This window comes from Adiantum capillus-veneris, chromosome 24, assembly GCF_014529385.1.
Source record: "Adiantum capillus-veneris isolate H3 chromosome 24, ASM1452938v2, whole genome shotgun sequence".
Lineage (NCBI taxonomy): Eukaryota > Viridiplantae > Streptophyta > Polypodiopsida > Polypodiales > Pteridaceae > Adiantum > Adiantum capillus-veneris.
The window spans coordinates 136,160,865-136,173,946 of NC_140954.1; the positions used below are offsets into that span (position 1 = coordinate 136,160,865).

A 13,082-nucleotide genomic window follows, 5' to 3' on the forward strand; every position below is an offset into this window, starting at 1 on the left:
TGTCTTTGGGATCGCACTTCATCTTTCACCACAAAGGCAGAGTATATTGCAGTTTCTAGTGCTAGCAAAGGACGTTGTATGGTTAGCTCATTTAGTGGAGGATCTTTGCATTCACTAGTGTCTAGTGCTGCATTGTGATACTCAATATGCTATAACGTTAGCCAAGATCCCCATGTTTCACTCAAAGTCGAAACACATAGAGGTCAAGTATCATGTGATACAAGATATATTGCTAACAAATACATTGAGTTAATCAAGGTCCGTACGGATGATAACCCTGGAGATGCTCTTACAAAGAGCTTCACCTCAAAGCGGTTTGTACATTGCATTGAGATGATGGGTGTAGGGTGAATTCACATGCATGCTCCACAATTGTAGAGTTTTATACATATATAAGCCACTTGAGCCACGTCAACACCTTCAAGTGGGAGTTTGGTGGGAGTTTGTTGGGGTTTTACGATAACTAAGCCAGGCACTCACTTAACTCATCACTAACACAATTCACTTATTTGTTTAATAGAATAATAAAAGGAGTGGATGAGAAGAATGGACTCCACTACATGCTATATGTCTTTCTTCTTCCCGCACTCACTACACGCATACTCTGTCCCCACTCACATACTACTTGCAACTCTCTTGAGTGTGGCTAAAGATCTTCTGCTTTGGCGCCTGCAAGTAGAGACTCTCTATCAGACCATCAAAATTTATGTATCGACCTTATATGTAGAGAAATAACTTAGCATGAAAATCCAACCAAAGTAAAGAAAAGTTATCTTTTTGCATGAGGTACAAATGTATATTGAAATGGTTGAGCAAAAGTTATGGATAAAAAGGATCCAATATGACACACCATTGAAACAAAATGAGAAGCTTTCAAGAAAAGTTATTTGTTCTTGTGCCGAAGAATGCTCTGTCATAAAGCATGTCCATGGTATCAACAAATGTAGATCATGAAAAAGATGGTTCGATAAGGAGTGTCAAAATGCTCCAAAGAAATGCAACTATAGATAAAGATAACTATCAAAGTCATTTACATGTATACAAAGCATTGATTCAAAAGAAGAGAAGAACATGAAAAGTAGAGCATTAACCTTTTCAAGTTTAAGAAAAGACACGTGTATATAAAAGATTTTGGAGAAACTTGAAAGGGAAGTGGGTTGAGAGTACTAGTAACTTGAGTCATATGGATACGTATATGCATTGTGAGCAACTATATGAGAAACCAACCAACGAAAAGATGTCATTTTATGGTTCACTTCCATGACCCTTCACTTTTAGTATTGAATACGTGTGCGGCAAGCTTGGAAAGTTGGGCACTTGCAAAGCGGGATATCATGAAGGTATCAAACCGGAAATGATCCAATGGACAGGTGATTTATCACATGATTGCATGTGTAATATGTTCAACCTTGCGCTTCAAGATGATATGCCTCGTGATTGTGAAACATTAATTGGAACAAGCCTTTTGCATAAAAGAGAGGATGTAAAGAATGTAAATAACTATTGACCTATAATGATCTAGTCTTTTATGGTAAAGTTATTTGGGTGCATAATGGAAATAAAATTGTGTCATCGGGTTGAAAAGAATGGAAAGCATGTAAAAAACTATTGACCTATAATGATCTAGTCTTTACATCCTCTCTTTTGCATAAAAGAGAGGATGTAAAGAACGTAAATAACTATTGACCTAATGATGTAGTCTTTTATGGTAAAGTTATTTGGGTGCATAATGGAAATAAAATTGTGTGATCGGGTTGAAAAGAATGGAAAGCATGTAAAAAAACAAACGCGATTCTGACAAAAAGTCGATTGAAAAGCAAATGATTGTATTGTTGTTTTGTGGACTTCAAGAAAGCCTTGATATGATTCCACGCAAAAATTTGTGGACGACGGAAGAAATTGAAGTCCCAAGTAAGTTTGTGCCTACGATTTCTCAAATCTATCAGAAGGTGATATGTCGATCGCACAGAATTTCTTGCACTATTGGGATTAAACAAGGATGTCCGATGTCACCAACCCTCTTTGGTCTATGACTATATCAATCCCACATGAATGTTCACAAGCTTACACGAAGTCTGAACTTTAAAACCAGTGAGAAACCTCTGGAGCACGCACAATCAAGCCCCACAAATGCCTCTAAAAGAAAGAACATGATACCAAAAACAGCATTAATCTCTTTTCTTTGCTCTTGTGCAAATAGATGAAACTTAATCGAAAACACTTAACACGAATTGTGAAAAGTGCCAAACACGTTTGTGTACTAGAATCTCTGTCAGGAAGGTCTGACCAAGAGATGTAGATTACACTTTGATCACAGTAGGCCTACACGAAAGCACTGAAGCTAGGCCGATACACAAAGATGCAACCGAACTTCCTTGAAGTCCTCTCCAGCGGCAAGGAGTACCAAGCATTCCGAGCCATGTCAAACACCAGAGGCGGCCTAAAAGAGCGATAAGTAAACGGGTTGCAAAGGGTCATCCAGAAGATGCCTCCATCAGCAAAAAGGCTACAACGTCATGAATCTTCTCTGATCGAAGGGGGCCCTGTAAGATGCTGAGGAGTTCTTGCTACCTCCACCTAGTTGCAACTCCCAAACTCCAAAACCAAGTATATTACCATGATCAGGCCCAACACACGGAACACCCAGAAGAAGTCTCCCTTCGAATTTCACAATTGACTTAATTTGAGCAAGCACAATCTCACAGGGAATCAACGGCACCAGCAAACTGGTCCATGCATCAAGGCTTACATGATAAGCAAGCAAGCAATGTTCCCGGTTGTCCATGGACGATACCAGCCACCAGAAATCAGCATCTACCACACTCAGCTGATCAGAGGATGGATGACTTGATACAAAATTGCGCAGCGATTTCCCTGACTTGAAATAAAGATGGGGGTTGTTGACCTCCTTCCAGCATGCGCTCCTGGACTCAAAGAACTCGAAAGAAGTCGGAAAAAGAAAACGAGTATTGAGGAGAATGTAGTAACAGCTTGGATCCTTTCCATTGCGGGTCATGGAGAGGTAAAAAGTATTGGGGCCTTGCATAGAGAGCGAGGGAGGAGGGAGCACTTTGACAGACCCAGCGAGGCAGTTGACTCCGCTGCATCAGGCCTGCGCACAATGGCTGAGATGAGGCCTCCTGCAGAGCAAAGAAAGAGGTCGTGAAAAAAGGGGGCATCAATGTCCATATACTTGAGTCTGTGGGCCACGTGAGAGCAATTGCGGCCACCCAGTAAGGCAGAGAGCGTGGAATGAACAGGGTTGGGAAGGGGAGGAGCTATTCCATGCCTTGCAAACGCACCACATCCGGCAACGATTCCGCACAGGAAGCCGATCCAGAATTAGATCATGGGCGTGGGCAGGCAGCGGCAGCCCATCGTCGTCATCATCATCCCCTGCATCCTTCAATGGGCTTTCTGTTGTCACGAGTCGCAGCGTGATATTCTGTGCTGCTGCTACCGGGCACTAAGGGTCCACGTGCTTTTGGCAGATCAACAGATAAAATAAGGCTATGCACTGTCCAAACCTTTTTACACCAGTGACATTTGGGCCATCCAATGGAGAAAGGGCTTTTGGGGGTTTGGGGTGGGGGGGGGGGGGGGAGATGCATTAAGGAAACTAGCTCGCGCGCCCCGCCTATCGGCGGGCCTCGCTCGCTCTTACCCCCTCACTCTGTATATGTTTGTGTGTATGTGCATCTTTATACATCTCTCCATGACACACACACGATCGATACTCACACGATCGACACTTTTTGTCTTTGGCCCCTTTAGACTATTCCTGGTACATTTAACCCCTTTTGCGCACGCACACACACACACAGAGATTACATAAAAGCACATGACTAAAGAGACATATTTAAAAAAAAACAGTTTACATTATTGCCAAGGTTCTGTCGCTACTAATAGTAAGATTCATATACATGGTGATGCAGCTAGCATGGTGGCCTCTCTCTCTCTCTCTCTCTCTCTCTCTCTCTCTCTCTCTCTCTTTGTGTGTGTGTGTGTGTGGTGTGAGCAGAATTCTTGGGTTCATTTTTACTAAAAAGAGCGTAGATTTTTTGAGTGTTACCCATGTGTAGCCTACCTCACATTAAATTCATCATCGGAGAGATGTCCCCACTAGCAAGATCTTCAAGAACAACTTTCTCTTTCAAAATATAGACCCTCTAGAATGCATGTTAATCAAAAAAAATTTAAGTGGCATCTTTCATCAGCTTGCATGAGGATTGAGATTTGATCCTTTCCACCGCCTACCAACATTGTTAGAGAAACTATCACCATCAACTTGCTGATATTTGTTTACGCATTAAGTTGCAATGGAGATGACATTCAACTTGAAACGCGAGGATATATAGGGGCAAGTGGTTGAAAGCCTATAGAGACCAAAGCATTATTTGATAATATCATAGGCTGCAACTGGTTTTCAAGTCATCATGCACGCAATCAACAACTTCCACTTAGGGGCTACAAATGGTCTATAATCGAACATGCCAATTAGCAACTCCCACTTAGTAGCTCTCTCTCTCTCTCTCTCTCTCTCTCTCTCTCTCTCTCTCTCTCTCTCTCTCACACACACACACACACACACACACACACACACACATTTTTAAGCTTCTAACTAAAGCTACCATGGCTTCAATGTGACTATTGACTACCTTGGCCTTTCTAACAATGGCCCCGAGTTGACAACAATCTCAACTACCCCCCCCCCCCCCCCCCCCCCCCTTTTCCCCCCCGTTCTCTCTCTATGTCGTCGCAAGCCTTGATGCTTGTGCTATGGGGAACAAATGAGTAAAAGTGAATCACCTTTGAGACAAAGGCTAGAGCAAGAGAATGTTTGTGTGAGCAAGTGCTCATAACTCACATATATGAGAGCAGACGATTGCTCCACGCTAGGCAATTATGGTTTTTTTCTCCTGGAAGGAAAGTAGATTCAGATTTTGCCACCATCCGGCATTGTTGTGAACGTAGATGTTGCATACGCAAGAGTCCTTCGGCTTGGAGCTCCACTTTGTGGCACTCTGCACAAAATTTTAGTGCCAAAAAATGGTGTTATGTTGTTGCTCCATAGCAGCGCAACAAAATATGGGAGGTTGAGCGTTAAAAGAGAAGTTGAATAGGTGCAATTAGTGTTTAGGAGAAATGTGTCTCAATTTAATATCGTGCCTTTTCAATTTCAAAAATTTTGATTAAGAGCAAGAAAAAAAGGAGAATTTTTGTCCTAAAATAGAGGAAAATAGTGAAAAAAACCCAAAAAAACCCTAATTTTCTAAAACTTCCTCTTGGCAAATTCAAGGAAAGGAATTTTGCATGTTTGAAAAAATGCTTTTTCCCCAACATTGGGTGCAATTGTTCGAAGGGTGGGTTTTATAAGATTTTTTGGCAGTTGTTGAGGCGGCTTTTAGAAGAAAAGGGTTCGGGAAATGTCATAATAATCAATATCTAATTCTCCTAAATGATTTTCTCATATTAAACTGATCATTTAATGTGGGGAGGTACCAGGGGAGAAAAAGCTAGAATATTGGTTAAGCTAGCAGACCGGCCACAGTAGGGATCCAAAGGAGGGAAAATAGGGATCCAAAGGGGGGGCCATCTGCAAAAGATCCATGTGCAACAATGGGCTAAAAAGACCCTAAGGTTCAGCCCATTAAGACTTCCAAAATGCTAAGGTTCCAAAATTCAAAGGTTGTGTCCAAAGGTCAACCCTAGGGAAAATTGGATGCTTAGTGTGTGTACAAAAGTCTTCTTCAAAGCCTACAAAGGAGGGGGCGAGCCCATTTAGTAGGGGATGAGAGAGAAAGCCACACACACACACACACACACACACACACACACACACAGGCTCCCTTTACACAAAGGGAATTAGGGACACATGTCAGCTCCCTAGGCCAGATGCCCACAAGGTGTGCCCAATTCCTATTGGAAGACCCTTGAAGTGGACCAATGAGAATTAAGCTAGAGTAAATCTAGTTTAATTAATTTAAAAACATTTAATAAAAGAAACCAATGAGAATTAAGTCTCCTAGAAGACTATTGGACAGTCTCCCAAGGGGTCCAATGAGCATTCAGGAGCCCAATGGGTTGCCTGATTCCTATTGGCCAGGAGGCAAAGGGGTCCAATGAGAGTTTAGTTTAATTATTTAATTACCTAAAGCTCTCACAAAAGGGGAAAGGGGGACACATGTCAGAAGGCTATCACTTATGCTGCTTAACACCCATTGGCTTGACTTGGGGAGGTCCAATGAGGCAAAAGCCAGACCAATTTAGCAGGAAGGGCTCGCCCAAGAGAGAGGGGGGGCTGATTTTTGCTTGGCGTTAACAGACACACACTCACACTTGACCATGTGTGAAGAAAGAATACTCTATCTCCTCCCAAGCTTTAATGGAGAGCTCATCACCTACTCCAAGCTTGTGAGATAGAAGCCTACATCAACACTCTCTTGGCATGTGGATGCAAATCCAACCAAGAGCCAAGCTTCAAAGCATGCTCATCTTCTCTACCAAGCTAATTACTAAGCTAAGCTATGCAAATATGAGTGATTATGTGAGGAGATGTACATCTTTCTCATAAGATACTCCTTCTTCCTCTCAATCTACTCTCATACCCTGCTAGCTCTCACCATCTTCGAAGGTGTGTGAGGTCTTGGGTCTGAGAACGGGGATAATTCAAGTTGTGTTTGATTAAGTGTTTTGCTTAGTGCATGAAGCTTCCATCTTCATTGCACTAGCTAGTCTTGAAGGAACACAAAGAATTGTATTGTACAATGTCTCTCTTGATGGGAGAAACCATAATACAAAGCCTTTTGGAGGGGGGACCGGCTCCATGCAAATCCGGTCCTCAACTGTTGTCAATAGCTTAATTTCTCTCTCTTTTGAAAGTATTGTTGATGCTATCTAACTAGGTGTTATGCTTTTTGTTGCTCTCTCAACCTAAGCACTCTTGTAATTCTCATTAGGAATCTATTCTAATGAAATGCCCACTATGTTCATGCTAATTTCCGCTACACATAAGTTATTAGGCCATTAAATGTTACATTGGTATCAGAGCTCAAGGTTTCTCTTTTCTTGCTCAAGAAGGGAGGTCCTCAAGCTAGCTACAAATGGTTGGTATTATTAATTGCCTGTGAGTAAGTAGAATAGGGATTTTTCAGCCTTGCAATGCGCCTGCCTTTGTGCAGTTAACGGGGCATCACCGTCGAGAGCTATGGTCTTAATAGTGGAGTCCTACGGGGCTTGCCTATGGCTTGACCACTATTGAGCTATTAGAAGCTTGACAGGAGCCGGTGCTGTTTTGGTGTTGAAAGACCCTCTCTTCTATTCCTTGCAATTAATGGTATTCGAGCTGCGAGTAGAGTAGCTTGAGTGCTTTTTCTAAAGGGGTAAAGAGGAGTAGCAACTAGGGCTTGAAGTGCCAAAGTACACCTAAAAGTTGTTAGAATGGCTGACAATAGTAAAGAGAGTGAAATTAATGTTGATAACTTTGATTTTGCTCATGAGCAGCTACTAATGATGCTTCAATGCTTGTTAACTATCTTGTTTCCAGGCTTCAACAAGCCATGGGCAATCCATCTCTCCAAAGTGAAGTGCAACGGCAGCTCCATGCTCACGGGATTCTTCAAGCTAATCACCATGATGAGAGAACACCTAGGAAGCCTCCTTGTGAGACTACCAAAAGACTTGGTCTCTCTCCGATTCGGGAAGAAGAAGATCATCCTTATGAAGGGCTCAATAATTTACTTCTTGATGATGTATCTCCTTCCCAAAGGAGAACTCAAGAGCCTCCACCGAAGGAACGAGAAAGAAGCGAGTCTCCCGCCACCTCGGCGGAGATGGCTCCACGAAGACGACGGGCTAAACGCTCTCCATCACCACCAAAGCGGAGAAGACCATCGTATTCTTCTCCTCACCACAATTCAAAGAGGGATGATAAAAAGCAAGAGAAGAAAAAGGCGAGAAAGAGGACACCCTCTTCTCCATCTTCTTCATCCTCTTCCTCTTATGAAAGCTATGGTGAAGACGACAAAGATCAGGACAAGAAAAAGGCGAGAAAGAGGTCACCCTCTTCTCCACCTTCTTCAAATTCTTCACCTTCTGAAGAAAGTGATGGTGCAACTTTTGAACCATCAAAAAGAAGAGGCCATAGGAAATCCTATGCCGCATGGAAGAGGTCGTCCAAGCTGGAGAAATTCAAAGAGGGAGGGAAGAGCATCTCTTTCCTTACCTATGATGGTACCTTTGGTGCCACAGACAAAGTCTTGGCCTTTATCCAGCAATTCGATGCGGCGTTTGGAGATGAGGGCTTCACGGAGTCCTCTAAGCTACGCCATGTAGCTATGCACGTTCAAAAGTCCGCCAGACAACGGTGGTCTATCCTACGAGCCAACGGTGAAGCTCCACGAACATGGAAGGCTTTAAGAGCCTCCATTATGAAGCAGTTTTTGGCCACCGATGCCAAAGACAAAGTACTCACCGAATGGCGAAGCTTAAAGCTCTCTCCCAATGAATCCATCCACAAATATGTAGACAAGTTTTGGGACCTACAACTCAAAGCCACTGTCTTCAAAAAGTTGGATTTTGGAGACCAAAAGCAACAATTTTGTGCGGGCTTAACCGAAGAAATAGCGGAGTATGTCAACTCCCAAAGGCCACGCACCATATCGGCGGTAATACACCATACTATGGTGGCCTCTCGAATCAATTTCCAAACGGGGGTTAAAAGAAATAATAAACCCCCGGAAACAAGGGTTCCAATGAGCCTAAGGGGAAGGACAATGTCCAAAAGTCTCCTAAGGGCAATTTCAACAAAGCTAAAGAGAAGGGAGTTTATAAAGGTAAGAATAAACTCTCTCCTGAAGAGCTTGAGCGTTATCGTAAAGATAACCGGTGTTTCAAGTGCGGCGAACAAGGGCATACGTACCGCGCTTGTCCCCAAAAGAACAACCGCCAAGATCCTCCTAGAGCTTCCTTGGTTGAAATCCAAGAGGAGGAGATTCACCAAACTCAACACAAAGGATCTCTTCTATGCTATGCTTGGGGAAAGGTAAGAGAACATGATGCTTTTATTCTCTTTGACCCTGGTTCTACTCACAATTTTATATCTATGGAGTTAGCCACCAAGCTAGGCATACAATCCTACGAGATGGGAGATGTCCTACCCGCAGACAGTGCCTTCAAGGGGCAAGAAGCTTCAGTCACTCCCTTAATTGGGAAATTGAGGCTTCATGTCCAAGGCTATGTGGACAAAGAGGACTTCTTTATCTCTCCTCTCAAGCATGAGGATGTAATCCTAGGGGCACCATGGTTTGACCGCCTGGCTGCCGATGTTAAATTTCCTGAAAGGAGAATCTCCTTTAAGTTCAGGGAAAAAGACATGTATATAGATGCTAAGGAAATGGGTAACACCATCCCCATTGTACATACACCAGCTTTCAACAAGTCAATAAAGAGCTCTATTTCCGTGTACATGATTTTTGTTAAAGATTCTCAAAATGAACCTAATGCTTTAACAAACGAAAAGAAAAGCAACCAAACGGAATTAGAGTTATCCAATTTTCTCAAGGGGTTTCAAGATGTTTTTATTGACGACATCCCTTGTGAGCTACCTCCTAAATGAGGTAATGATGACCATGCAATTGAACTTCTTCCAGGAAGTTCACCGGCTAATAAACCCTTATAGAGTTTCTCAAGCTCAACAAGAGGAGATTATGCGGCAAGTGCATGAGTTAGTTGAGAAGGGCATGGTTAGGCCTAGCTCATCTCCATTTTGCTCACCTGTGCTATTAGTGCAAAAGAAAGACGGCACATATCGTATGTGTGTCGACTATCGAGCACTAAATAGGATCACTATCAAGAATAGGTTTCCCGTTCCACGGGTAGAAGACCTATTTGATAAGCTACAAGGATCGACCTACTTCAGTAGGATTGACCTAAAAAGTGGCTATCATCAAATAAGGATAGTTGATCAAGACATTGTAAAGACCGCATTTCGCACTACATTTGGTCTTTACGAATACATTGTCATGCCTTTTGGCTTGAACAATGCACCAGCCACATTCAACCGCTTGATGGAGAAGCTGTTCAGGCCTCATCGAACCTTCACTTGAGTGTTCTTTGATGATATTATCATCTACTCTAATTCATTGGAGGAACACACGCAACACCTCCAGGTAATATTTCAAGTTTTAAGAGAGAATAAACTTTATGTTAATTGAAAGAAAAGTGAATTTTTCTTGCAAGAGATTTATTATCTCTCAAGATGGCATCCAAATGGATCCATCCAAGTTAGAGGTAATAAAAGGATGGCCTAAACCAAGGAATCTTCATGAACTAAGAAGCTTTATAGGTATGTGTGCATACTATAGACGCTTCATAGAAAAGTTCTCACAAATTGAGGGACCATTACATGACCTAACAAAGAAAAGCGTTAGGTATACATGGTCTGCTAAGGAGAACAATGCTTTCGAAAAGCTTAAAGAAAAGCTTATCTCTCAACCTGTGCTTACACTACCGGATCTCTCAAAACCATTTGAGGTCCAATGTGATGCTTGTGGTGATTGCCTTGGAGCTGTTTTGCTCCAAGAAGGGCACGCCATAGGCTATGAGAGTCGAAGGCTCGACCCTGTTGAGCAAGCTCTAGGCATATACGAAAAGGAACTCCTTGCAGTTCTACATGTCTTAGACTCATGGAAGCACTATTTATTGGGGACTCCTTTCATTCTGCGAACGGATCACCAAAGTCTTAAGTACTTCATGACGCAGACCAAGCTCTCCGACAAACAAATGAGGTGGGAAAATTTCGTTTCGCAATTTCATTTTCACATTGCTCACATTGCTGGCAAGCATAATCAAGTAGCCGATGCACTCTCAAGACGACCGAGAGTGAATGCGGTTTCCATAGCAACTCACAATGATCTATCTTCAATGATAGATGAGTATGCTATTGATCCCGATTTTAGAGATGTGATTTCAGCCCTTGCATTAGGGAAGAAAGAAGAACCATTTACTTTACAAGATGGTTATCTTCTCTATGGCAATAGACTATGTGTTACTAACTCACTACGTGAGAAAGTAATGTATGAATCTCATGCTCCCCCGTATGCGGGGCATAGAGGGATTCAGTCTACCTTAAAGGGAATTGAAACATATTTCTATTGGCCTACCATGAAAGTGAACATACAAGAGTATGTAAAAGACAAAATTTGATAGAGGGAAGCAACTTGGATTGCTTCAACCCTTGCCCATCCCTAATTGACCATGGGAGAGCATATCCATGGATTTTATCTTTGGATTGCCTAAGTCTATCCATGGGAATACGGGAATATGGACGATAGTAGACAGGTTTAGTAAACAAGCTCATTTTATACCTGTCAAAAAGACTATCAAAGCCCATCAAATGGCAACCCTCTTCATTTCACAAATTTTCAAGTACCATGGCTTGCCAATGTCCATAGTGTCGGATAGAGATCCTAGAATGACCAGTAATTTCTGGAAGAGTCTCTTTGAGAATTTAGGGACAAGGCTAAATTTCTCTTCGGCCTATCATCCACAAACGGATGGCCAAAGTGAAATAGCTAACTTAACAATTCTCAATCTACTAAAAGCCCATTAGGAAAAATATGGACTCTCCTAGGGCCCTTTTGATTAGGGAAGGGTTAGTGGAGGACCAATGAAAGGGCTCTTGGGATATCACCTATAGCCTAAGGAGAGATAGGGGGGCAGCCTATTTGTCCCCCTCTTCAATGCTTGATTCCTAAAGAGAAAGGGGAGGTGGACCTGGGGGGGGGGGGGGAAGAAGTGTCATAAAGCCTAGAGAGGGACCCTTGACAAAAAGGGACCCCAAAAGAAAAATCGCGCAGGTCAAAAAACCCTAAAAATTTGAAATTTTTGAAAAGTCTCAAAAATGACCATTTTCCCTCCAAAATTGTCCAAAACATAACCAAACATCAAAAAGTCACTTTTTCTCTTCAAATTCCCTCTCTCTATCTCTCCCCTGCCCCCTCCCCTCCCCTTACTCTCTCTCTGCAGTCAACCCCACCATAGCCAAAAGCTCACTCTCCATCTTCTCTAGCTCTCCCTCCCCTCCCCCTCCATTCTCTCTGTGATGTGCAGCCCACCATAGCCTAAAGCTCATCACTATCCTCCTCTTCAGCTGTCCCCCCTCCCTCTCCTCACTCTCTCTACAGTCAACCCCACCATAACCAAATGCTCACTCTCCATCCTCTCTAGCTCTCCCTCCCGTCACCCCTCATTCTCCACAATGCAGCCCACCATAGCCCAAAGCTCATCACTATCCCACCATAGCCAAAAGCTCACTCTCCATCCTCTCTATCTCTCCCTTTCTCCCCTTCATTCTCTCTGTACTGTGTAGACCTCACTATCCTTCTCTCCAACCCTCACCCCCCTCCCCCTTCCCAATCTCTCTCTACTGTGTGGACACCCGACCTCTTCCCAAGAATGTCCACCCATACCACGCATAGAAAACCCAAGTTGGAGATACAAAAGGTCATACTGCACAACACAAAGAGCTCGAAGGTGGAATGGACCCCACAGGTATTTAGCAAGGCTCATGGGTCCACATGCAACCGTTCAGTGTTGTTCCTCATGGAGTACAATGTCGAGGCATACTAGAACGCCGTTGGAAGTGAAGACTATTGGCTTTCAAAACAAAACCTGGAATGGTGGCCATCACTCAACATGTGTATAGTGTAGCTGAGATCCACTTGCAGAGAGCTTCAAACCAATTTTCACCTCGTTGTAAGTCTAATGCTAAGTCATCTTATGGGTATGTCCTCTTTAATTTGCATGTGTTCATATTTTTTGACAACGGTATTTGTGAACGTATTTTTTTATCCAGCTTACTTGCAAAGCAATCGCTTGAATGCCTCTCGGGTACCTTTATGGTTGTGCATGCTATAGATAAGAACTAATCTATATAACTCAACAATGTATATTAATTTAAACTATAGTAGCTAACACCGTATTTGTTGTATTACACGATGTTACTGCAGTGGATGCTTGGGCTCAACTTGGTTTGGTGTCAAGTGGAAAGTGCGACTTCTCCAATCAGAAGATCATTCTAA

At 42.8% G+C, this 13,082-nt stretch overlaps 1 protein-coding gene across 1 annotated transcript in view; it reads right to left on the bottom strand.

Annotated features, from left to right (window-relative positions):
* Positions 1-2,154: 2,154 nt before the first annotated feature.
* LOC147427211 (uncharacterized) overlaps positions 2,155-13,082 on the bottom strand; it is a 70,025-nt gene continuing 59,097 nt past the window's right edge. Inside the window, exons 2-4 of the mRNA XM_086498280.1 lie at positions 3,290-3,466; positions 3,081-3,140; positions 2,155-2,998 (exon numbers count right to left, since the gene is read on the bottom strand). Coding sequence (XP_086354406.1) covers positions 2,507-2,998; positions 3,081-3,140; positions 3,290-3,466 — 729 coding nt within the window. The 3' untranslated portion in view covers positions 2,155-2,506. The remainder of the gene's footprint in view (positions 2,999-3,080; positions 3,141-3,289; positions 3,467-13,082) is intronic.